This window comes from Crocodylus porosus, unplaced genomic scaffold (genome assembly GCF_001723895.1).
Source record: "Crocodylus porosus isolate Cpor-Errol unplaced genomic scaffold, CroPor_comp1, whole genome shotgun sequence".
Classification (NCBI taxonomy): domain Eukaryota; kingdom Metazoa; phylum Chordata; order Crocodylia; family Crocodylidae; genus Crocodylus; species Crocodylus porosus.
Window position 1 is genome coordinate 96,680,091 of NW_017728943.1, and position 27,298 is coordinate 96,707,388.

General features: G+C 43.6%; 1 protein-coding gene across 5 annotated transcripts; it reads right to left on the reverse strand.

Moving 5' to 3' along the window:
* Window positions 1-27,298, reverse strand: LGALS8 (galectin 8). 5 transcript variants are annotated; one of them, XM_019549825.1, is made up of 10 exons: window positions 27,046-27,295; window positions 19,797-19,949; window positions 17,921-18,009; window positions 12,615-12,825; window positions 11,230-11,349; window positions 8,402-8,458; window positions 8,289-8,315; window positions 6,642-6,730; window positions 1,275-1,437; window positions 1-806 (listed from the first exon to the last, which is right to left on the reverse strand). In XM_019549825.1, exons 2-10 carry the CDS (start codon window positions 19,836-19,838, stop codon window positions 657-659), a joined length of 948 nt encoding a protein of 315 aa, XP_019405370.1. In that variant the 5' UTR covers window positions 19,839-19,949; window positions 27,046-27,295; the 3' UTR covers window positions 1-656. The 5 variants fall into 5 exon arrangements, with proteins under 5 accessions (XP_019405370.1, XP_019405371.1, XP_019405368.1 ...); XM_019549826.1 differs by lacking the exon at window positions 27,046-27,295 and adding an exon at window positions 22,026-22,187 and having other exon boundaries at window positions 19,809-19,949; XM_019549823.1 differs by lacking the exon at window positions 27,046-27,295 and adding an exon at window positions 22,026-22,187.

Here is a 27,298-nt window from a genome sequence, read left to right on the forward strand (position 1 = left end):
GACGTGCTTTTAGACTTCAGGCTGAAAAACACTATTATTGTTTAAACATATTATGGACCTGATTCATCAGTATATTAGTCTGTTTTTATATACAGTAACTCCAGTCATCTCATTATTGTTCGCTTAACATAAAAAACATAAAGCCAAGAGGTTCCACACGTTCCTGCTGAGCAGCAATACTCCCTTCTTTTTACAATTCCCTTATGACTTGATCCCTGGAGAAGCTGACACTCCATTTTTAGATTCGTGAATCATATTTCAGTCCAGCTGTAATCAAGACAATACTGATAATGAAGTTGAGACTATTCTATTAAGGAATGCTCTCTTTATTCTAGACTCTTGCTATGCAAGCTGTATTTCTTACATATGCTGTAAGGCAACTTCTTTATATTGCTAGGGTTTGGTAGTTAAATTCTTCATACAGCAGGAGCATTATGCCTACTGAAGCAGATAACATCAGTTTAATTTGTCAGTATACTGAAGACTAGGGAAGATCTAATTTAATAGGGCTCAGCACTCAGCCATTATGATAGGCATTATTACAAAACCCTGGAAAAAAAGAAGACAGCCTGGAAATTCAGCACCACGTCTGGACTAAAAAGAAAAAAAATCTTTGTTAAAATAGCATTATAAGGATTCTTCAACCTAATGGAAAACTACCAGCTCCTCACATCCAGTAACTTAATGTCTCCAGTGATCTCCAATAGGTTGATCATGTCCAGCTGTTTAAATCGATGCTTGTACTTTAAGACGTGCACCCCATTGATAGCAACCTTGAACTCATGAGTGTCACAGAAAATGATGAGCTGAAAGCAAGAACAGCAACAGTCAGGTTTGGAGTGAAATTTACAGGAATCTAATTTGAAATCAGATAAGCCTGCCTTTTGCTCTATGAAATACTACGTTTCATGAAAGGAACATTTAAAAACCAGGACTTCAAAAGGACTTAGTTTCAATTTTAAAAAAAATGCAGGGGGCAGCTCTCAGCAAACTGGATTGCATGAGACAACAGACACGCCTTTCCCTCTTTCCCTTTGCATGCTGGAAAGAGGATTATTAAAGTGTTTGATCGCAGCAGTAAATTACATCATTTGGATTTACTTTGAATCCTAAAAAGCAGCTATTACTTTTAGAAGTCAAAGAAAAGAAAGACTTAAAGAAAAATCACCTGTTCTGATGCTAGCTACCCAAGGTTAAAAGCCTACTAGCCAACTCTTTTTGTTAGTTATAATAGGCACGTTTGGTTTTTTCTACTCCCTCAAAAGTAGCCTTACCTCAAAATACATTCCTGGGCTGAAGGGGAAATGAGCCACCTCCTTTTCTTCTTCTCCCCAGCTATCATGAAGGTAAGAATTTCTCACAAAAACTTTGTTTTTCATGCGGGGATTCAGGTGCAGGGCAATATCAGAGTTGCTTGATTTTAGATTAATAGTAAAGCTGCAAAATATTTTAAAAGTTTAGTCACACCAACTAACTTGTCATGTTGATTGACTACTGCATTTTCAAGTAAATGTGCTATACTAGTGTCTGATAATCATTTTGGAGGCAGTGGTTAAAAGATGGAAACATTGACCTTGCCACATTTGTTTGGTATCACACATTACTTAATAGCTCTTTATTTTCACCTTCCAACTTCCTCAACTATTCTTTTTGATCGAAGGATCCAAAAGTGAACGTTCTTGTGAAGTCTGAGCAAGATGCAGTTAGGCATCTTTGTCTTATTATAAGTGACTTGTAAAGCATTTTTGCAATAACATACAAGTCATAGTTTCCCAGGTGTTCAGCTCTTACCAAGAACTTGCAGAAAAATGTGAGAAGGATTTATAAACTAGAACCCTGATTCTGCAAAGACCAGTCCCCATGCTTACAGTAGACACTAAGCTTAATTCCATCGAAGTCAATGCCACAACTAAGTATGCACATGAGTATTGGGATAATTGTGGCTTAAATGTAAGGTGACTTAAAAGAATCAGTTTTGCAGGCATGCAACTTCCACTATGTTTAGAAAGATTGTTATGGATGTGGCTTTCCACAACCTGGCATTCAAATCAGCAGACACAATGATTAGCTGGGTATGTGGCAAAACGACTGTTTGGCAATGTCTGCCAGATGTAAGGGTCAGCTCCCTAGGCCCATGCCTAAAGCATAAGACCTGCATTTCACTACACCCTGATAACAGGGTGAAAGGAGAAGATGTGTTTTGTAAGATAGGTTTAAATTACAAGCATGGCTTTCTCCAAATGGTTCTTGAGTTCTGTGGAGGGTCAGTGCAAGCCAAGTAGCAATACATGAAGGAGACTCTGGTCTAAAAAGGTGAATTTTTAAACTTGACATTGGGAAATGTTCGAAGGAAGAGAAGTCACCCAGGAGAAACCCGAACCTTATTTCCAGGATACAATTCCCCCTATCGGAGTCAGCACAGATTACATCTCTAGTCAGGATCATCCCTATGGCAAATACAGCACATGCTTATAAAATAACCAATAGCTAAAACATAGAAAATATTTGCTTATCTTCTAATGAAGTGCATCAGGTAGGAGAGAAGGAGAGTCAGCACATGAAGAACAGGTATAAACACTCCAGCCACAGACTGGGAGCTTAAAAGATAGCAAATACCGTATACTTTGCTGAAGTGAATAGCCTTACAACAGAAAAAAGCTATGCACTTACCCAATCAGTCAGTGCTCCCTAAGTGTCCAGCACTGTCAGTCCTAGTATTAGCCCCCAACATTTTCAAGGTTTTGAATAGCAGCTCTTTCATGGTTTGTTACTTTTCACTCTTTCTGGGTACAGTTATAGGGTATTAGTTCCAGACAGACAGCTATGATGGGTATGCAGTTAACCTGAATACAACTAGTTACAAAGTAGACAATGAGACTGAAATATGCTCTCCACTTAAGCAGTTTATGCATTAAGGTATCATATTGGGTCACATATAACCCCAAATTCCCCACCACCACCCCAAAACCAGCTGGGGAAAAAAACTGGGTGTACATTATATGCTAGTAAAAGGGCTCCCTGTGGGTCCAGAAATATGAAGAGTTGGACAAGAGGGTGTGTGGAGCTGTAGCAGCATTAATTGTGGCTCTGGGAGTCATAGCAATTAATGTCACCACCGTTCCCTCCTTGCCCCCACTACCACATTTCAGGACTTACGGGAAGCTCCCCTCCTGCCCAAACACACACTGGATTAAGGCCTCATGCAGGATTGGTCCATAGCCAAAGTGATGGGTGTGAGCTTGCACAAAGCCCAGGACCCAACATACTGGGTCTAACTCCATATGCTGATTTTTCTGGAGCCACATGCCAGATCGTACATGGTATCTGGTTCCAGAGCCAATGTGAGGCCCAAGACTCACTGCCTGGCCTCTGTGTTGGTGCACCAGATCTGGCCCTGCTACACAGCCCCAGCACACCAGATCAGGCCTTGACATGCACCCAGTGCGTAGCCCCCAGCCCTTAGTTACTTGCCTGTACTCCAAGGTAAATTGTGGGTTTATTTTCTTTCCTGGAGCCTCCCAAAAATAGGGATTGTGTTGTTATATGCGAGAAAATATGGTATACAGAAATAGGCAACAAATCTAGACTGGCATTTTGTTATGCAGGTAATATAATTATGCCCTTTTCTTGCATGCCTGTACACGGACTACACCGTAGTGAAGATTGTTATGTGGACTGGCACCAGTCAAGGTAAGCAGGATCAGGGAGTAAATGGTCAAGAGAGCACTGGTAAAAGGAATCAAAGAAAAGGAGAAACATGCAAGAGTAGGATAAGTGAGGAAGGCTGGCCTAGATGCTAGTGATGCAGACACCAGAACAGGAACAGGATGAATGTCAGAATACCAAAGATCTTATTTTGGCTTTCAGGAGAACAAACCACCCAACTCAAACCCAAACAGTAAAAACTATAAAAGGCAGTTAACAGAAGGAAAAAAAAAATACACAAAATAAACCAAAACCCTGAAAGACTCACAAAGGTTGGAGAATCTCAAGAACAAGTCAGAGAAAATCCCCGTGCAGGATGGTTTAACTATACCTGACCCTCGTGCGGGTTGGACCATAGTCATGATTTTGTGAGCTCCTTTTCAGCATTACATTTCTAGGAATTATCCCTCTTACTGAGGCAGGGGGTTAAAATAAAGGAGATGCAGAAAACCTAGCTAGTTGCACTACCCTTTCCCCCTCAAAAATGTTGTGGAGGGGAAAGGGTTGTTTTGGTTTAAGTCCTACAGACCAATGCCTGGCTATCTTCACTTTACATAAGCAGACAGTTATTTAGCCACGTTAGTCTGAAATCAGGAAGAAGGCAGGATAGTTTTGGACAAAAGTTTATGCATCTCTAATTTAGTTAGCCTGTAAGGTGCAAATTTACCCTGCCATCTGTCTACCTTCATTTTAAACATCTTGGGTTAGCTCCACTGAAAAGCAAAAGGAGGAAAGAGGCTACCACACAGGCAGTCCTCGACTTACAACATTTCTAAATTGACACCCTATTTCAACTTTGACATTAGTTTCGACTTTACAACGCTTGATCCAATGCGACACTATGCCAGTGAACAAGTTCACTGCATTGCTCATCTCCCTGGACAACATCTGTCCAAACTTCCTTGGACACTTTCTTGAAGAAAGCAGACAAGACTCCAGAAAAACCTGTAACCAAGACTCTTGAGAAGAATCCAGCCAAGATCCCTTCAAAAAGTCCAACCAAGAGCCTTTCAAAAAGTCCAGCGAAGTCACCTCAAATAAGTCCTCCCAAATCAGTGACTGCTATTTACAATATAAATACATTAATGTAGCTACATTACTCATCTATAATTGATCGAGTACAATATTCTGGGGTATTTTTAGTGAAAATAGGGTATTGGGCTTTGGTTCAGGAACCAATCCCCCATTTATAACAGTTTCTTATGAGAAAATTGGTTCCGAGTTACGTTTTGACTTACGACACAATTGGTTCCTGGAAACCGCATCTTAAGTCCAAGGACTGCATGCGTACAAAGATTGTATGCAAATGACCATCCTGACTAAGGGCAACCTATGGCTTCCACTCTGTCTGAGGTATTGGGAGAAGAGAGATGTTCTGATTAAGGGCAAAAGTTCACACAATTGTCTAAAGAACCTCAAGTATGCTCTGAGTCCCCAAGAAATTGAAGTTTGAAAATATTCCAAAGACAAGCAATTTAAAGTGTTCTGCTAATCTCCACCCAGCCTAACTAGTGTAGATCAGGAACTAGTGAAACAGCTCCCTATCTGCTAGGCTGATTAATGTTTCGTGACCAAAAGAAAAAAGATGCTACTTGTCTATTTATGCCTCTATCAAGTTAGTGTTTTATGTGGACTTGATATTAGATAAGAGTAAAATGTTTTAGTGTTGGTACTCATCAGGGATTTGAAACACTGCTATGTTTTCGGGTTGGCATTCTTGAAATGTTATTTTGCTGGATAGCTGTGATGAATGTTCTGACAGGAAGCATGGTACACACATTAAGAGTGGGTCTGAATGAAAACTGCACTTTCCACAATTTGTGTGATCAGTTGGTCATAACAGAGCTGTTTCTGCTGTGCTAAACACATACCTTACAGAGAATGTTGTGGCAAAGAGTTTTCCTACCTCATAAACTCTGACCATGTCATCCACTCTCGGCATCCCTACACTTGCTCCCCTTTCTTTAGGATCAAACTGCTTGCCTTCATGTTCAAGGCTCTCTACGACCCATCTTCACCTCATTTGCTGTCAAGTTGCTTACTCCCATGTCTGATCAAACCAGGATGCTATCCTCCATCACCCACATGTTAAATTTTTCAAACACACACCTTCAAGCTTTTTCTTACACTGCTCCTCATGCTGGGGAAGAGCTCTCTATAAACATCTGCAAAGCTGCCTCCTTCCTCCTCCTCCAAATCCCACCTTAAAATTCCACTTTGCTGCAATACTTATAAAACGTCCTCGCTGATGGTGTCACAGGTGTAACTGCTTTTCCTGCTAACCACACTGTCCACCTCATTGATTACTTTTGCTTCATACTGGGCACATCTACGTGAGATGCTACGTCACCACAGTGGTGAGCTATGGCGATGTAGTTCATCGCTACAGCAACATAGCGTCAGCTGACATGAGCTGTGATGCTCACTGCCACTGCACAGTAGGGTTGGAAATGACCCGTGCAATGCCAGGACTGCACAGTACTGGCTGTTGCTGCACAGCTGCGCACGCACAGGGGTGCCCCTTGTGTCTCATCATCTACTTGGACCATTCACAATGTGGGGTAAGGACAGTCTGCGCCATGTGCTACCTAGCACCATGGAGTCTGGGGTCCATGGCCAGGGCTCCAAGACGCTCCTTATTACAAATAATGAAGTATACAGATAATGCATAGGAGTTAGCAGATCTATGTTGTAAGCCTGAAAGATTTTATAGTCACTTTTCAGAGTAAAACTGTACTATAAAGGTGACTCAGAAGTAGCACTCCTTATAGCACCCCCTGATTATGACTGAAGATGTATCCCTTTTTTAAAAATACAATAGATAAGGAAGAATCAAACTATGAAAGAGCAGCTTGGACAACAATAGCAGCAGTGAGACAACATGGTTATAAGTAACTGTGTAATCTGCCTTCTTATAGGTGATGGCATTTACTAACCTGTTTGGATTTTTATTCACTTCTCCTTTGATGGTAACTGTGCATCCAGGACCAAGTGCAGAATTAAGCCTTGCAAGGTAAGGAACTGCCTGCAAAAACAACCGCTAGGGATTATGGACTGTGGTTTTAACTAATGCATTACAATTAAGTATAGTGTTGGCACTTGCGCTGATGTTGCTGTTGCTGCTGGAAATGGAAAAATACATCTAAAGAAGTCTTTTGAACTTAGCCACATTTAATAGATTATATTTTATCAGTAACCATTAGGATGCTATATTTATAGCTTAGGCATGCTCATTCCAGTATCCTGTTTATAGCTGAATAATTTGACTCAAAATCCAGAAAGTTGTTCTGGTAGTATACATATGGGGAGCAAATTTAAAAAAAAAACCTATTTGGGGCCCGGGGAGAGTGGAATTGGGGAATGATTTGTTCCTTAATCTTGTTTAGATCCTTTCACTCTGGTAACTCCAAACTTCTCATGCAAAGCTGGATTCAGCTTGACCCACTGTTCACAACGTACTATTTGATCCATTTACGAGAGACCAACATAGGACATTGCAGATATCAAATTCTTTGGGCTGACTTAGGTGTTCACCAAGCATGGTTATTCAGATACATGTGCATAAACCTATATGTATATGGCTATCCACAAAAGAGCTTCAGTTTCAGTCATACTTCAGAATAAATATTATCTAAATGTCTTATCCCACATTTTTTAAAAACAATTGCATAAAAATATACAGAATAACTTAATAGGTTCTCTTTCCTCCTGGCACCAGTATAAAATAGTATATTTATCTAGTAAGGAGAGATAATATTAGCAGGGTGCATCCACATTCAAAATGAAATTATAAGAGGTTTTGGCTTTCTGTAGAAGCAATTGTCACCAGGCACAGAAAGAACCACCAGTCTTTGGTATGCATTAGTCAAATGAAAAAGAATCTGCACTGTCTTGTTTTGGAGGGGAAGGAATGAATAGATGAGATTTTATTAACTGATTAGATGCTGAGAAATTGTTACACACTGAAACCAGAGCACCAAGAATACCCAAGGTGAAGAAGAATTAGACTACAGTGAAGAGTTAGCTATTAACTCTCTAGAAAGTTTGCTGCAAATTGTGCTTCTTTCCTCTTCCTCCTTAAAACGGCCTGGTTCATTCTCTGCACTTTTACAGGAAATTTCTAGGACTAGGCTATAGACTTAAATGCAAAAAGTTTCTAGAGTGTTATAGCTGAGTTTGACAGATATCATTAAAGAATCAAGATTATGGTCCTCAGCAAATCTGCCCATCTTGTACAGATGCAGTATTTTGCATTTCAGATTACAGGGTCTCTAATTCATGTTCAACAGATTAAATTTTATACATGCTAAAGTATTTTATCAGCTGAAGTACATAATGTTAGTTGGACATGAAATATGAACACGCTGACAATTCAGCGAGCTCTGCAAATTACCTAGAATCCAAATTTCCCTCCCATTAAGTGCTCTGTAAGGAATACACCTACTTAAACAGGGAAATGAAAGCTGACTACTATTTATGAGCAAAGATGAGCATGATCCAGATCTGTCATCTCATCTTTTTTTAATGATCCAGGTGTTTTCATTCTGACTTTTTATGTTTGCTCTGTACATAGAGATACTTACAAATTGTGAACCATCTGGCACTGCCCCCTACAAAAAAACCAAACACAACAAAATTAACTTAAAACAAATCAAAAAAGGTGAAGAGCACAGAACCACAAGATAACCATACGTACATTTTCTGTGTTTATCTTTGTTATTCCTAGAGACGATGGCTGAGAGCCTTGTAAAGACTGCAGAAAAAAGATATTTATAAATCACTGTTCACATATTAGTACTTTCACTCTAAAGTGAGTTTGCCAGAACTGTATTAGGCTCTGTGTACAAAGGATTGGAGTTCTAAATCCCGACATCAAAACTCCATAAAAAATCCATCAGAAGGCCAGCTAACTGAACCCCTATTGTGCTGTCTAATACACTTCCACTCTAGTTTAGACCCCTACATAGACCAGTCTTTCTGCATTGCTTTTGAGCAGCTTCTCATGCAGATCTTCACTGCACTATTGATGGGACTTGGAGGGCATCTTTTATGGATCAAGGATGACAATGATACAAGGCCCAGGCAGGCATAATCCTAACAAGCCTTTTGCAGTAGATCAGTGATTCTGAACCACAGTGCTGCAGCATCCTGGGGTGCCTGAGATCCTTTTAGGGGTGAACAAGGTACCGTGCAAGATTAGCACTGTTAGGTGTTCCAATGCCATCACGTGATTCACAAGATAAACCCAGAGATTTCAAATAGGAATCCAGTATCAAAAACATTTGACCTGTTTTGGTCTTCCTGAGCACTTTGCAATAGAACTGCTCAATTATTTTTCCTTAGTCAAAAAAAAAAAAAAAAGTGAAACCTAAGAGCTGACATTTTCCGACAGGTGCCTTGAGTCAAAAAAAGGTTAATAACCATGGCACTAGGTAATTTGCATGGTATGTAACTTGAACCCTGAATCAGGGTTTGGTCACATTGGCCTTGCCACTTCTAGCACCCTCTGGGTCATGGCAGGTCATATCTTCCACAAAGTACACCCCTGTTCTTTCCTCCTCAAAACAGAAGTGAAGGGAAATGGGTAGTGCAGAAAGTGAAACTAATTAGCAGCTAGCATTAAAACAGAGGTGAAAACTGATACTAGAGCAGAAAATCTGTATTTACACAATCCTTTCCCTCCATGATTAACCCACCTCCTTACGCATTTTTGCCTTAAGAAACAGAAACTAACATGTTAATCACTGAAGCCTACTTGCAGCATCAGTTTTCCAAACGTGAAACCTATTCTGCTTCAAGTCAACTTACAATCCTGACATACGGTGTCAGAGCCATATGAATACTAGGATATGTATCTACAAATATGCTGTACAAATAAGAGTTTGGTGGACACCTCTTTAGAATTCGGTCTCTACTGCGCCCAGGCCTGTGTCTACACTCTTCAACAGTCCTCACGACCTGATTATAGACCTGATTTGGCAGAAAACAAGGAATATTTAGGTTTTGGTTATTAGGCATAAAGCCAGGATGTTCTCACATGAAAACCAGCTAGGTAGTCCAAGGATTTTACTGGACAGACAGACAAAGGGGCATGCCAAGCAAGAAAGAAAGAAGAGACTAATTATATGCACAATAGCAACCCCTCTGGTTGTTCCTCCTCCCTGGTGGTGTTGCACTGACCGCCGCTGTCTGCAGAGGAGTAAAGGTTACGTTCCTTGCCACTGTGGCAAGCCTGATTCCCTCAGGCTGAGGCAGAAAAGGGAGAGGGAGGATGTTGCAGGGGTTCTGGCAAGCTGCTTCAGAGTGGGCTCATTTGACTTACCCCAGAAGAGAAGCTCGCCACTTTGAGCTGCACTTATGGTAAGGGGGGTGAAGAGAAGGCTGTCCCTGCCCCCCTTGTACCTGGAGAGTCTGTGGATTTTTCCTGTCTCTTCTATGAGATGAGAAGATCTTATCTCTGTACAGGAAAGAGATGAGCAGTTCCCTCCCGCTAGCTCACTTTCTTCAGCAGATCTAGCTGCTGACAGAAATGCAAGCTGTGCATCTAGCCTCTGAACATCACAGCCAAACCAAATGGCTGTTCAGAGCACCCAGAAAGCTGATTTTCACCACCTGGTTAGGGTCATGTAGAAAAAGCTTGGCACAAAGGGAACTCAAAGGCTGCCTTGGAGCATGTCCACCCTGCATAATGCATTGTTGCATTCAGTAATTCCAGGAACCAAATCATTGCAAACGCTTGTATTGTCCCATGTAGATATACCCTTTGCACACATGTTTGAAAGTAGAATGTTCTGGGAATGATTTTCCATGAACTTCAAAATGATCCAAACTGTAGAGAAAAGTTCCATTCTGTCCTCAAGGGATAAGTTACATTTGCTGTAGTCTACATCATGAAAGCTGTTTGCATTTCTCCCGTAAGTTTTGTGTGCTCCAACACAAAAGGATTCAAACACTGATATCAATCCACATGTGAACAACAGGCTGAAACACAACGCAGGTTTGCACTGTACAACCCTATTTCCCCAAGTTTTTCAGAACCACCAAAAAAAAAAAAAAAAATCCCTGCATGAATATTTTTTCTTCTATGTGACTAGAAAATGAAGTCATTGTTGTAGAAGTGTCAGGTGATGTTGCAGGGGTGTACTTGGTACCCGTGCTGGTCTGAGACAAAAAGATGTACAAAAAACTAGAACTCATGGTTCCAAAATGATACCTTTTATTAGACCAGCTGGAAAATGGCAAGAAAATTGTCCTTTTCTGCAAGCTTTCAAAACCAAAGTCCCTTTGTCAGGCTCTGGGAAAGGTGTAGATGGTACAAGATGGTAAAAAGTCCCCATAGGTAGGAAATAGATTTCATTTTTATGAAGTTTATTTTTATGAGTGTAGGATATGTTGCTATACTCTGGTACTAGAGCTTATATTATCATTTATGACTTCATTTTCATTATTAATGTCTTCTTCTACTTTACAAAATGCTATACTGAAGTAAAAGACAACAATAAACTAAGCAATTTAACAGCTTACCTTGTTGGAAACAAACTCTATAATTTCAATCTGCACTTTGCCATATATTCCAAGTGTGTCTATTTTCTCAAGGTCGATTCTGTGTTTGTACAGAAGCAAGTGTTTTCCATTTACAGCCACCTGAAAAGGCATCAAGACAGTTTTCTAATTTTTTTAATAATACACTTACACACACAGCCTCCCACCACATTCTCGACATACCACATGCCGCAAATGAAGGATACTTAAACCTACTTAGATCTACATACATTTAATTTCAGTCTGACAGAGCTAGACCAACACACATTTTCCTATTTGGCATCTTTCTTAAACAGAAGGAGAACACTGTCCAGCGCTCCTGTATGCAGGAAGTTTGGTGCAAGAGTACCCTTTCTTACAAACAGAGATGAATAAAGCAGCAGCTAGTATGGGCAGGAAGATATATGTATGTATGAAGAAGTATGTGTACTTACTCTCATAGATAAGGGACAAGTAACAAAAACTTAGGCCTTGGACCATGTACAGCATGATGAAGTGCCTCAACACTTTGTAGCACTACAGAAATTAAAATGCTTTAGGGCAGGGGTGGCCAACCTGCAGCTCTGGACTTCAAACTTCCGAGTTCAAACTGAGTAATGTGCTCGTTGAGAGCAGTTGCATCACGCAACATAACAGCTATGAAAGCTGGTCACCATGTGCTTGTGCAAAGATTCAAGGAGCTGCATATTAACTTCTGAAGAGCCGCAAGTGGCTCCGGAGCCACAGGTTGGCCACCCCTGATCTAGGGAGTGTATCCACATTCAGAGCCCCCTGCTTGGAGCACAACAAAGTCACCACAAACAGGTGCTCTCTAGCCAATAAGAGACTGCTCCTTTGCTCTCCCCACTCCCACACCCAATCACTATCACCCTATCAGCCTCCCATGGAGGGCAACATGTGGTCCCAATGGCACCAGGACATCCCTAGGAAAGCCATTGTTGCCCCAGTCCCCCAACTGAAGCAGCAGCCGGTTTCTCTGCCACTGCTGCTGAGGCTCCAGCTGTCCGTGAGGTCCCACCAGCAGCAGTGGCAGGATTCTTTGCTCCTGTTGCCACTGGGCCCCAACCTGTTGCTGCTGCCCCAACAGGAGCAGCATCCCTCTCTGCCATTACCAGAAGCAGCAGTAATCCTGTTGTGGTGTCAGAAAGGAGAGAGAGGGGGAGAGAAGATTGACTATGGATGCAGAGGGACTAGGAGACTTGCCTGTAATGCCACATTATGGGCAAAAATTATTTAGTGCCCATTCCGTGAGCCCGTTCTATGGTCTGTCTTTGTAAGTACAGCATAAGTAAGCATAGTCAGTACTCCCACACACTGTCATGCCCCCAAAAACAACCATGCTGCCAATGAATCTACCTGGAACTCACCTGGAATTTATCCTTCAAAACCATAAAGACAATCTTGAATGGCTTGCCTTTTTGAAAAGGCATTTCATAAGTGATCTCTTCTGAACCCCATTTTTCCCTCTGCAATGTATTACAGACAATACAGCCAGATCTTTTGAAACGGGGATTAAAGTGAAAGGCCACATCAGCACGAGGTTTTATACTACTGCCACATTGGAGGTCCACCTGGAACCTGGTTATAAGACAAAACACAATTGATTCAGTTCTTCCAGAACACGACCTCAGAGTTTCAAACATCTAAGTAAATTCTGACCTTAGTTTAAAGAGAGAGTTTTGCATTAAACCCTGATACACAGGGTGGGGGTATAACAAGAAACAGAAGTAAAAAGATTCGAATGTTTATGTACACAGAGGGCACCATATTTACTCGAATACAAGACAAGGTTTTTTTCTCTTAAGTAGCATGGGGAATCAAGCCCCTCATCTCATATTTGCATACAAGGATACCTCATTAAATACATTACTTATCATTAAAGTGTTACCAACAGTATCGTGTGCTCAGTAACAGATACCAACTATGAAGCTGATTAAATGCAGTCAAGACAGCATGACTATGAACACACGGCCCATATTGGCTAAACATGCTGATGTTTTTTAAGGGCCAAAAAAACCAAAAAACCAGAAGGGCAAGTATCCCCTCCACAGGGAACTGGCACCAGAGCTGAAGGTACTGCAATATGAGGCTGGCACCAGGAGGACCAGAGCCACTCCTGATACCCTCCCTTTGGTGCCAGAAATGCTGCATTTGATATGCTGATGGGAACTTCTACCACAAGGACAGTTTAGTCCAGTCCATCTGAATAAGATGCGTGGTAGTGCCCCTTGCGTGCAGTTTCCCTCAGCGCTGACTTTTTCCAAGTCACGTGAGCCACTACACTGCATACATTTCAACTTCCTCTTTACTCCTACAGCTGAGCTGTGCCTTTTTATCCCATTTCCAACAATTCCTGTTTCTTCATGAGCCTTAAATGCCTACCAAACATCACCAAATGAGGCCCCAAACAGTTCACCCAGAATCCCTCTGTCACCCCCTCTCTCAGCCTTGCACATATGATTAACGTGTTCCTGCCCTCCAAGTGGTGGAGCCAGACCAGACTGTCCCATATCAGCCAGCTCACGTAGGTTCCTCGCCAGAATGCAGGACCTCCATCTAACCCAGGAGGACCTGGTGCTGGCCACGGGTGATGACCTGGTGAGGGGGCTCGACCACCTGGGCGACAGCGATCATCGCCTGCTGGAATTCACCATCCAGTGCAAGGTGGCAAAGGCCTACAGTGAGGCAGCAGCCCTAGACTTCAGGAGGCCGGACTTCAATGAGCTAAGGAGAATAGTCTAGGAGGCTCTGAGGTCTCGGAGGGGAGGGGAGCCCGGTGTCCAAGAAGTGTGGTTGCTCCTTAAGGAGACGATCCTCCAAGTCCAAAAGGAGGTAACCCCAACACATATCAAAGGGGGCAGGAGGGCGCAATAGCCCCCATTGCTCACCAAAAGCATCCACGAATGTCTCCTGGCTAAAAGGGAGGCATACACCCAATGGAAGAGAGGGGCCATCACCAGAGAGGACTATACTGCAGTTGCTTGAGGATGCAGGGGGGCAGTCAGGAAGGCCAAGGCGGAGATGGAACTGGGACTAGCTTCCCAGATCAAGGACAACAAGAAATCCTTTTTTAAATACATAGGGGGCAAAAAGAAGGTTCGGGTAACGTGGGGCCCCTGCAAGGCACGCTAGGAAATTTGGTGGTCACACCAGATGACAAAGCTAAACTATTTAACGACTTCTTTGCCTCCATTTTCCTGAGCAGGGACGGGATCAGCTCCCCCCCCGGCCCCCCTCAGGCCCCACGGGAGGCGCACCTAGGCCAAGGGTCAGGGAGGAACTAGTTAGGGAACTTCTGGAGGGGCTGGGTGTATTTAAATCAGCTGGTCCGGATGATCTCCACCCTAGAGTACTGAGGGAAATCGGCTGAGGTCATTGCAGGACCCCTGGCACAGTTTTATGAGCGCTCGTGGTGCTCTGGTGTGGTGCCAGAGGACTGGAAGAGGGCCAGTGTGGTTCCCATCTTCAAAAAGGGGAGGAAGGAGGACCCGGGGAGGCCAGTTTGTCTTACCTCGATCCTGGGTAAGCTTTTTGAGAGAATTATTCTGGCACATGTCCACGAGGGGCCAGCAGGGGATATTATGCTTAGGGTCAACCAACATGGGTTCATTAGAGGCAGGTCCTGTATGACAAAGTCACCAAATCCTGAGATGCAGGGGTGGCACTGGACATAGTCTTTCTGGACTTTAGGAAGGCCTTTGACACTGTCTCTCCCCCGTTCTCATTAAGAAACTGGGGTACTGTGGTGTCGACACCTACACAGTCAAATGGGTTGCCAACTGGCTGGAGGGCCGTACCCAGAGAGTGATGGTGGATGGGTCCTATTCGACCTGAAGGGATGTGGGCAGTGGGGTTCCGCAGGGCTCGGTCCTTGGGCCCGCACTGTTCAACATCTTCATCAGCGACTTGGACAAGGGGGTAAAAAGCACCCTGTTCAAATTTGCTGACAACACTAAGATGTGGGGGGATGAGGGCATGCTAGAAGGGAGGAATAGGCTGCAATCGGACTTAGACAGGTTACAGGGGTGGGCGGACGAGAATAGGATGGGATTCAACACTGACAAGTGCAAGGCAATTCACCTGGGGAGGAAAAACCAGCAGCATACTTACAGGCTGGGGAACTCCCTTCTCATCAGTGCAGAGGCAGAAAAGGATCTTGGAGTCATCATTGACTCCAAGATGAACATGGGCCAGCAGTGTGGGGAGGCAGTCAGGAAGGCCAACCGCATCTTGTCCTGCATCCACAGATTCAACTCAAGCAGGTCCAAGGAGGTGATCCTCCCCCTCTATGTGACACTGGTCAGGCTGCAGCTGGAGTACTGCGTCCAGTTCTGGGGGCTGCACTTCAGGAGGGATGTGGACAGCATGGAGAGGGTCCAGAGGAGGGCCCTCATATGATCAGGGGGCAGCAGGGCAGGCCCTATGAGGAGAGGCTACAGGACCTGAACCTCTTCAGCCTCCACAAGAGAAGGCTGAGGGGGGATCTAGTGGCCTGTTACAAACTAGTCAGAGGGGACCAGCAGGCACTGGGGAAGTCACTGTTCCCCCGAGCACCGCCAGGAGTGACCAGGAATAACAGTCACAAGCTGGCAGAGGGTAGGTTTAGGTTAGATATCAGGAGGCGCTACTTCACGGTCAGGGCGGCTAGGGTCTGGAACCAACTTCCAAGCTGGCTGCTACCCTGGGGGTCTTTAAGAGGAGGCTGGATGAATACCTTGCCAGGGTTGTTTGACCCCAGTATTCTTTCCTGCCATGGCAGGCAGTCGGACTTGATGATCTGCTCAGGTCCCTTCCAACCCTGCCAACTCTGAAACTATGAAATTATATTTCATCTGCATATACATTTTTGGAGAATCCCAGGACCCATGACAAACACACCCAGTTCATCATGGCTGAAAGGCTAATTAGCACATGGATCCCTTGTGGGGGGAAAGGAAGCGAGGGAGCAGTATCTGGTGTACCCACACATATGGGCAGTGCTGAGCTATGGGGTCATCATGGCTTGAAATTCTGTTGACTCTGCTGGGGCCCAACCCAATGAGCTACATGATAAATCATAAGTTTTTTTTTTACTTGGCACTAATACCATGCATAGTTTGTAAGCTATAAAATCAGCTACAAAAGCACTGCTTGAAAGTGTGCAACTGGGCTAAAACTTGCAGCATTTTCAAACAGGTAAAACACATCAATTCTGGATGAACTAAGTCTATGAGTACCATATGCAAATTACAACCGGTATGTTTATTTCAAGGTCATTGTTTTCAAATTTGCCCCTCACTTCCCTTTTCCTGGCAGAGCAGGGTCTGAGAATAAGGAGAGAGATGGGGAAGAAGCTGCAGGGGGGCAGAGGGTAAGGAGGCTAACCTGATCCCCCAGGTTTATTTTCCCTGCCATAACAGTGAGAATGGGACAAATTTAACCTCCAATAATTAGATTCTATACCTGGAAAATTATAACCACATAAAATTATGGACAATTATAACTAATTTATAACTTTTTTTAGGATCTACCTATTAGAGGGGTCATCTTACATTCAGGAATGTCTTGTAGTTGAGTAAATATAGTACTAAGATACAGCTGGGTTTTTGGTTGTAGCCGTGTTGGTCTAAGGCAGGCAAGGATTTTTGGGTAGATGTGATATCTTTTATTAGACCAAGAAGTTGGAAAGAAGTTCTTTGCAAACTTTTGCACGCAGTCACCCTTCATCGGGCATAGGGAGTCTCTGCTTTGCTGTACTAAGATACAAAAAGTCAAAGTTTGTTTTGAGGGCAGAAGGAAGGAAAAGGGGGAAAACAATTGTGTCTTTGAAAGTCTCCCCCTTAATGAATTTATGAGCATCAGAAAAATGGTTAAAATCACCAGAGAATCTGAGCACCTCATATACACTTCAACCATCTTAACTACTGTCCTTCCTCCCCTCATCATAGGGGCTCTGGCTCATCTACCATTCCCCTCCATCTCTCAGACACATCCCTTTGTTGTATAGAAAATAGAATCCCAGGTCTTCTGCTTCCCAGCATTATACTAGATCAGACTTCCTCCTCATATTTGAGAACAGTTTCTTCAAGTAACACTTATTCAATATTATAATTTTACCATTAATGAGAAGGTTCTTGGATAGAAGCTACACATATCAAATGGGAAACAGATATGAAGAGCAAGAGGACAGAGCAAAGACTGGCTCATTCTATTTAAATCTCACTCAGAAACTTCAACTTACCCCTTAGCTTCCCATTAACTCTCTAGGCAACACCCCATGCTGCTAGTCTACAATGATCAAAAGGCACAAAAGTCAGTCTTTCTGCCTGCAATATTCTAATTTTTAAATTCAAATTAAAAAGGCACAGTGATGTTCTCCCTTTGAAAGATGATACAGGCTAAATGTTTCAAGACTGAAGGAACTTTGTTACTAAAACCTCGTTTCCAAAGATTTCAACCATTTTCAGTCAATCACACAAGTTGGGAGGTCTGTGCCCACTTAAAATAATGAGCCTCTCCATTGATTATAATAGATCATAAGCTCACAAAGCCCTGACTTTACCATAGAAAAATGAAGACACTTCCAAAGACTGTATGTTCCACAAGCGATGAAAAGCCATTTAAGGTTTGTTTAAAACCCCTCCTTCAAAGCTGATATTATGACTTCTTGAACAAAAAATAGCTTTGTCACTACCTGTCAGCATCATCAGGAATGCTTCCATGTATCACAATGAGCTCTCCAGGAAGAAGACTGCTAAGGATACTCCCAACATATGGAATGACCTATGAGAAGGTGGGCAAGATCAAAATGTTCAAAAATAAGGTTTTGGGACATTGAGGCTAAAGACAATAAAAACAAAATGAATGGAGCAAAGAATCCAGTTCTCACTCATGAGTACAGCAATAGTCAGCAGTTGAAGCAGTTCTAGGTCTCAGAATAGAAAATATGAACTTGAAAAGTTTTCATCGAAGCTGAAAAAACAGTTTTTATTGTAAGTTCTCAACTTTGCAAACCTCATTCTTGGAACAAGGGAGTTTAGGTAAATCCTTAAAAACTTCCTCAGTACAGGAGAAAAGGGAAAAAAAACATTTCTCCTTCGGATTATGAGAGGATAAAAGTTTCAAGGGAATATTTCCAGTGGTCAAGTAGTTAATCGACGTTGCAAGAAAGGGAAGGCAATAGATCACACCCTTTGCATAAGACATGTGCCAATAAATCACAATAGTGGCAGAAAGAAAGACAAACTGCCACCCATAAAAGACTGGAATTTGCAACTAAACTCTAGAATATCACCGAATGCGTATTAGCACAGCAGACTAGGGCTGCCATTGCAGGAGGCTTGCTCCATTATAAACTGCAGCATGCTCAGTAAAGTCTTTAGGGATTTCAGCTGCTGAAAGCTACCAGAAACCACAATCTTCAACAGGCTTAAACTAGGCCAGATTCTGTGTCCCCTCCTCCCCCTCAAAGGACAAAAATACATACACCTGACACACAGTCCACTTCTTGCCAGGTCTGATTCCCTGCTCTGGAACATGGGGGATGCCAAAACATTTCCAGTAAGAGGTTGCCAGACTTCACTTTGACAAAACTTCTTTTTCCCTTTACTGAATTCTCTGAAACGGCTGAACTACATAAGCTGAAGTTAAAACGGAAAGGACCTAAAGCAAACGTTCAGTTTTTAAAAACTTTTCCAAATTCTTATTTTTTCAATGTGAAATTGTAAGCAACTTAAAACAGAGCCTTGATAAAAGGTGTCTGATGCTCCTAATTTTAATAGGTGCTACCACCCACCCTAGTATACAACATAGACTCCCCACTGTGCCCTCTAAAGTTAAGGCCAACACTAGCTTCCCATTATATGCCCTCTTTTCAACTTCCTCCTAAGTTAAATAATTAACCAAGACAATCAAGTAAAACTAATTAATCAATATATCCAGTAAGACAGACAAGAGATATACAGCCATTCTACACGCCAAAAGGTACATCTCTAACCCCCAAACACAGCACTTGGCTAAGCACTCAACTTGCTTAAGGTTCACATTAGTACTGAAATGGGGCAATACAGCTACTCCTTGCTTAACATCGTAGTTATGTTCTTGAAAAATGGGATTTTAAGCAAATCCAGTTACATCACAGTAGTTACCTACTAGCAGGCAGCAGCCAACCAACATTATAACCGAACATAGCGCGACCTTAAACGAGTATGTTCTCTAATAGACCAGCAACATAATAACGAAACAATGTTAACTGGGATGAAGTTAAGTGAGGAGTACCTGTACCATCACAACCCAGCAAGGCATACCATACTGCAGATTTGAGAGTGCTTTTCCCTCTTTCTGAATGTGCTGGGAGAACACTGATCTCATTGACTCTCCATAACTCAGGAACTATTCTGTAAGCAGCAGAGGTTTTTCATCAGAGACATGAGCAATTTGGAGATTTCTCAATCTTCTCATTGCGTGAAGAACGCACCAAAAGGCTTTCCTGACATGACACTACAGTGTTTCTTGATGGACACCACTATCCATCTACTAAAGGAGAAGCTATTGAACCAATAGGGAGTTACCGGGTTATGGACTACATTCTCCAGCTTGTCCAAGGACGTCATCTTCCTTCCTCTAGTTCAGATCTGCTGAAGTCTGTCAGCTCCAAGACCAGCGATGACTTTTGAATATCTTTGAAGGCCTGGACAGTTTTGATGGCACTGAAGTAGGATTTTCTTTGGAAAACAACAGTTAGCATTTAATTAAAAAGCTTGTGTTAAAACAGTAGCTTTAAAAATATTAAGTCCTCAAGCTTCTTGCATGCTATTGAAAATTTCTTATGAGGGATGTCTTTGTTTATATGTTTGGGAGTTTAAAGGTATAAAAATTAAGGGCTCAGCGGTATTAACAACCCTTAGTAAGGGGCAGTGTGTGCAGCTACAAAGTTTTACCAGGAGCTTTAGGAACAGATTTACCTACTGAGTTGCAATATTGCCTAAACTGCCTGCTGTACATGGGAACGTGGACAATGCCCTCTCTGTTTGGCCCAGACTTCTCTGGTGTTTAGCCCTGCCCTTGCACAGGTGAGCAAGAGGGAAGTTCCTTCCTGTGTGACAGGGACAAAAAAATTGGTCCCAAATGAGAAAGACATCAGGGTAGATTTGCACCTTTATACTATAACTAAATAAGATAGAGAGCAAGCAAAATAAGACAGACAACTAATTTGTTTTCTTCTTTCCTCTCCCCCCTCCCCTCCCCACCAATTCCAGGGAGAAAAGTCTGAAGACTGTATTTCTTACTTGCTCTTGAGGGTTAAAAGATGGTTGCTCTCTCTTATGGGTTGTTTTACCTTTTGATGAGCAGTGATTGCAGCTACAAAGCAAAATCTGTTTTCTAGCAGTCTCCTTCAGTATATACAGTCTCCAGTATTAGCAAACAGCTGGTAGACTGTAATCCAGAGAATTACTGAAGTCAGCCACCAACAGAAATGAAACTACTGCTTCCTTGTTACAGCTACCCCTCTCCTTCACAATGGCATCCTGCAGTGACCAAAATTCAGTACCCAAATGAAAGAAAGCCAGACTGCTTGCACAATACCTTATGCAGACACACACAACTTCATGTATTAACAGGAATTATTTATTCCTATTAATAGGGTCAGCTGGTGCTTTTAATCCACCCAGTTCAAAAGGAGTTTATAGTAGGGCAAACTTCATTACCCTCAGTTTTCCCATCTCTAAAGATGCTGTTCATTCTGTACCTCATTGCCAATAGTACAGAGAAGGCCAAAAGAACCAGAAGGAAAACCTGGATCTTCCGACTGCCAGTCTGACAGCTATCAACTAGGCTATGCTGCCTCCCATGATCTGAGACTGCAATCTAGACTTCACTGAAAGAGGATGCTAGGACTCTGGGAAACAACACAGCTGGAGAACTCTTATGACATGGGTACAAAGTGCATAAACCCGGTGCAGTCAAAATCTCAGCAGGGCAGCCAGCAGGATGCAGGGGGGTGGTGCCACTGGCAAGGCACAGAGACAGCAGCAATGTAGACCTTTACAACTGGAGACAAAGAATGATTAAGAACCACGGGATCTTGCTTATGGCCTTCGGAGAGACATGACTAGCAATATTTGTAACACTAATCGCCCCAGCTAGCAGTGCTGCTGCTTTGCGATTACCAATTCTAACTGTAGGGCAACTCTGGGTTTTGCACGACAGCAAGGCACAGATTTCTGGGAAATGATGGCAGTAAAGTGCTATTGGAATCATCTAACTGCATAATAGTTCTTGCAGCAGACAAATAAACACAAGCGCCCTAGGCATTGCCATCACCTTCTAGGAAAGGTAGGGGCTGCTGTCAGTTTAAAACCAAGAAATGCTGGGTTTGTTAATATTAAAGTAGTCAAGTGAAACTTCTCCCTCCCCTCCTTTTTTGAAAACTAATCTCACTGAAGTTTGGCTTAGTGGGAGGGCGGGGGGTGGATATTTAATGTGAATATAATGTAGATACACAGTCTGCAACATAAGCACTTCAAGACTGTGCCAATCAGAACTAGAAAATACAAACCAATTCACTTAACATATCCTTTAATAGATCAGAGACATTTTTAAACACAGGGAAGGGCAGGATTTTAACCTTTCGGTGTCCTTGCACTCCTGTTCTTACTTCTTTTTATTACTTTCCTGGAACGAATCAACCTTGTTTTCGGCATCTAAAAACAGCTACCTCTATTATTCGTTTTTATTTCATTTTCTTTCTAAGGGGATGCTGTCCACCTAGCTATACTCTTGTTTTTCATTTAACTTACCTTTGTAACTAACAACCCCTTGACAGGTTCAAGCTGAAGTCTGACTGCAGATCAAGTATGCCTGTTCCCATTCCTGCCACCTGTGTTGGATTAATGCAGCCGGTCCCCCTGCTCATGCAGGGAAAATGGTTCCTCCATTTCCTGGTTTCTCTTTGCACTAACACAGTGACATCAGCAGGGATGCAGGGCTCAGACTGCCTCCACTAGCATTACCCTCCCCACCCCTTAAAGGAGCAGCTCCTGTTCAGCTCCCTCACTCGTGCCTCCTTTTATTTCTCACTGTTGCATGCCCATCTCTTTGTAGCTTACTGTTCAGCCCAGTCCTTAGATACAATTGAATTTTGTCCATCAAGACAACTGTGAGGTTTTAATCATGGCAACACGGTGATCCTGGGGAAAGTGGCACTTCCTTCACCTTGATACAAACTCTCCATGCCACTTGCAGGGCCAGACACAGGCATAGGCGAACCAGGTGGCCACCCAGGGCCCGGACAGAAAGGAGGCCCGACAATTAAACAACATGCAAAAAAAAATGCACTTGCTCTGGCAAAGCGAGGCCCAGTACTAAAACTTTGCCCAGGGCCACCAGAAGTCTAGGTACAGCACTGGCCACTTGGCCTCTAACTTGGCCTATCGCAGCTGCTTGCAGCGTGGTGATGGACGAGCTTCAGATCCATCCTACAACTGGTTCCTGGCTTTGTTGTTCCACAAAAATACAAGTCAGGGCTGTCATTTAGCATGACATTCACCATCGAGCAGAGACAGGTCCACTGCTACATGAAATTGCGATGAGGCCTGCTAAGTAAGCTCCTTCTCCTGGGATAAGAAAAAGACTCCAATATCAAAAGGAAGAGAGGTCCTAGGACGAGTGGCAGATTGCTCGCCCACAGAAGCCCCACCTCAGGGGTCCAAAATGCCCTCCCCTCACACACCCAATTCCAAACACCTCTGAATAGGCTCACAAAGCAAAAATTTGAGGTTGAACATTTCCTCCCCATGTTGAGTCCCCCCATCCTAGCATTTTGTTATTGTCTCCTTATTCCCTAGTCCCATCACACCTTTGCCAAGTGCCCGCTTTTCTGCTTACATGGACTTGGGGCCTCCTAGATGCTCCTACGTAGACAATAGCATAACGGAGGGGGCAAAGGGCAGAGCAGTGCCCCAGGTGTTGCGGGGTACAAAAGTAGCCACTGCCACTGGGGCAGCTGATTGTACTACCACAAACCACACAACACAGGCCAACGGTGTCCTAGGCATCAGCAGCTGGGCTGGGCATAGACCTGCCCCGCTACCCTTCTGCTAGAGTGGCCACCTTTTCACAATGCAAAAGCAGGACACATGCCCCTCACAAGCTGCCTGTAGCTCCATCCTGACCCCTGACTGGGCCTCGTGGCTGTGCATTCCCACACCAGCCCCAGGCCCAATGCACCACCCCAGCTGGGCAGCAACCCCAGCCCCAGCCACCAATCCTACACCTCAAACTACCTTCCCATCCCCCCTGCATCACCTATGCCACCCCCCACTATAGACTTACCTGCAGGCAGCTGGGAGAGCTGCTCTCCGCTGCTGCCTGGGCTGTATTGCTAGCCATATTCATGTGTGTGCATGCACACATGCTTGTGGCACCCCTGCATCCTGCTCCCCAAGTCCCAAGCAGCCCCTTGCAGGCTGGAACTCTGCCAGCTTCTGCAGTTTTCTCAGAGCAAACAGAAAACCCCAATCACTGAACATGGTACTGGGAATCCAGGACAAATGCTGTCACAGAGACATTCAGCCTGGGACTGGGACTTGATGTTTAAATTTAGGGACTGTCTTGCCCAATTAGAGATGGGCGGTCACCCTATGGTCTGCACACAGCTTGTCCCTTTGGGACTATTCACTCATCTTTGTTTCTCTAGTTAACCTGACCCACAATAGCGCAAGCAGCATGTTGTCTACACAAGACTATGTCCGGGGCACAAGCCGTACACCAACATACCTTTCTGAAATTCTGTTCTGTGCTTGCTCACCTTGCTTTGCCGGAGATGATACTTGTCAGCCCTGAGCACCGGCTGAGAACCTGACCTCCCCTACTGTTCAGTGAAGCCAGGGTTGTACAACTCTAAGCTGGACAACTCATGAGCCCAAACAGTTACCACCACACAGTTGCCATGGTCATGCAGTCAGGAGTGGGCACAGGAAATTAAGAGTCTCCTGAGTTTGTGGTATTGCCCTGACCTGAATGCCTGCATGATATTTTGGAGTGAATAGGAGACAATAATATGGTTTTATTAATAATACAGTAAAAATAAAAAGCACAGGGAGAAAACACCTATGCATTTATGCCTTCCCGGCTCCTCCCTGGAGAGCAACACATGCAGGTACAGTTTGCAACATTGAAGGATCCAGTCCTAGACTGGCCTTGGTAAGAACAGAAGATTGGGCATTTATTTAAGCCAGCAGTTCCCAGCCTCGGGTTGCAACCCAAATGAGGGTCCCGGTGGCAATGCTGGGATGCCACATACAAAGGATAAGCCATGCCACATGCCAGGAGCTCCCCCGCCCCTGCACCACCACTGCTACACTCTATTCTCAGCAGCAGGTCCCAGCAAAAAAGGGTTGGGAGCCACTGATCTAAGCATAATACCCTGCAGCCATGTTCTGCTAACATCAGTTCACTGGCTCCTAGCTCCTGGTGCCAGTCTCAGGAGTGGCATCTCCCTTTCCCTCATTTCTTTCCTACCAAGTTTTCTTTCTAAGCTTTGGTTCCATCTCAGATCAGTCTTCGTTTTATTTCTTATGGGTTCACCTGAATTGGACCAGTCTTCTTTGGGAATAGCAAGACCCCTCTCAGGGCTGTTGTTGTGCTCCTAGCATTACTGCTTTAACAGAGGCCTAGCATTCGTTCCCCTAATGTCGCATCCTCTAGAGCAGATTCAGGACAGGGCTCCTGCATAACACTGCTAATCCTCCAAGGGCACTTATACAAGTGCTCTGAGGTGGGGGTGGGGGAAAGGGGAGTGTTTTAATTAGAGCACCTCTCAGGAGCCGCTCCAATTAAAATGCCCACAGCATCTCACAGATTCAACATCCTGCATTTCAAAATGGCAGCAGGACCACTAACTAAAGCTCATTCAACGAATACACAAGATGCTGCAGCAAGCTGGAGCATTCTGATTTGCACCCCCCCACAGACTCAATTAATTAAAACACATCAGAGCACACGTAAAAGTGTCCAATACAGTGGGTTTCAACCTGTGGTCTGCAGGCTACATCTAAGGAGTCTGCAAAAGACGACTACGGTCAATCAAAAGTATCTGAACACCCACACTTACAAATTCAAAGGGGTCTACACCCCTATTTGAATTTTTTTAGGGGTCTGCAAATGAAAAAAGGTTGAAAACCACTGGTCTAATGAATAACATTTATTTGCATTTTTCAAGTTTGTAGTTCTTCCTGTCTCAGTATCAAAGAAACATCTTCCAACTGCACTATCTTCAGTAGATACTAATGCAAAGCTAATCAGCATGGAAATTTTAAAAAGCTTCCAGTTTACTGTCCAGTACTGGGTGGTGCACTTCAAGAGGGATGTGGCCAGCCTGGAGAGGGTTCAGAGGAGGGCCACCAGCTTGGTGAGAGGGCAGCAGGACAGGCCCTACGAGGAGAGACTGAGGGACCAGAACCTGTTCAGCCCCAGCCAGAGAGGAGGCTGAGGGGGGACCTGGTGGCTGCCTACAAACTCATCAGGGGCGATCAACAGCAAATAGGTAGAGCCCTTTTCTCCCCAGCACCTCCTGGGGTGATGAGGAACAACGGTAATAAGCTGATGGAGAATAGGTTTAGGTTAGAGATCAGGAGGCAACATTTTACAGTTAGGGTGGCCAAAATCTGGAACCAACTTCCCAGGGACATGGTCCTCGTCCCTACCTTGGGTAAATTCAAGAAGAGGTTGGATGATCACTTGTCTGGGGTCTTGAGGACCCAACATTCATTCTTGCCTGTGGCAGGGGGTCAGGCTAAATGATCTGTTCAGGTCCCTCCTGATCCTAGCTACTATGAAACTGTTGAACTAGCTCTATACTAGCAAGATCTTCTTTAGCTAAAGCAACAAAGTCCTATTGCTCTGGAGAAGGAGGATCAAAGCAGCCACACTCCCATTTCCTTCTACTTCTTTAAGGCTCACACAAGACTTTCAAATAAGTATGTCTTCTCTACACCTTTTGGCAGACTTCTGTAATGTTTCTCCTCCCCTATTCAGTGTTGTGTGCTGTAAATAACCTTACCCTATTTTTTCAGGCATAGCTTCATCCCCTGCTACCAAAAAAGGGGCTTGCTAAGTTATCACTCACAGCTAACTCTTGGCCTTGCCCTCTTCCCAATGCCCAGTCCCACAATAGTAACTCATCATATTCCTCATCCTTATCTGTCATTTACAAGCCAAATAGCAGAGTCCTAAGAAGTCTCTGTAATTAGCCATTTACTAAGGGCGACTAGAAAATGACTGCTTGGCTTATGGCTGCTCTGGAAGAGGCAAGCAGCAGTCTCTAGGAGAGACAAATACCCCAAAGAGTACATTAAACAGATCTACAGCACAGTTTTATCTCAAAGCTGTACAGTTAAGCAAGGAATTATAACAACCAGAACCTGTGCCTTGACTGCCCCATTTCACAAAATTGGAATAAGCCCAATGCTCCAAGACAAAAATGTTGCATAGTTAGTAACCATCACTAAGTCAATCCAATCCTTTATCCAGTAACTAAACAATATGCAATTCAAAACAGTATGGACCAATTACTGAAAACATACCGTGGTGAAACTATTTCCACCAGGAAACTACACTTGCTGCATAGAAGGCAACACAAAAGAAATTCAAAGTACATGAAAAGTGGAAATTGAAAAAAAAATCACGACATAGAAGCACCCTGAAGTGGTACATTCAAGAACCAGTCCCTGTCTTTAACCTGAAATCCTCCCAATTCATTTTGTCCTAGCCTAAGCAGGGATCTGTTCTAGTAGTAAAAATTACAACCTCTTTACTTACCATACTGCACCAGAAGTCAGCTTACAAAGGTTGCATACACACATTCAAATAATCTGGGAGAATTCTTCTGGTAGAAAAAAACTTATCTGGAGACCCCTGAACAGATATTCAAACCCTGAACCCTTGAAGAGTAGAGGAGTTTACAGCGTTGATGCTGCACAGCCAGGGGGATTTTGTGTACATATCTCAGCATGCTCTGAAGGCTTCCTTAGTCTGCCAGGAGACAAAATGGTAGCAGTACACAGGGCATCCC

What these genes read in the sequence shown, in the direction of transcription:
- LGALS8 (XM_019549825.1), bottom strand. Translation starts at nt 19,838, where the DNA reads ATGACGTCCTTGGACAAGCTGGAGAATGTAGTCCATAACCCG. An exon ending in ATTCCTGATGATGCTGACAG is followed by an intron (nt 12,826 to 17,920) that starts GTAGTGACAAAG and finishes TCTTATAACCAG; the next exon opens with GTTCCAGGTGGACCTCCAAT. An exon ending in GCCCAGGAATGTATTTTGAG is followed by an intron (nt 807 to 1,274) that starts GTAAGGCTACTT and finishes TCTTGCTTTCAG; the next exon opens with CTCATCATTTTCTGTGACAC.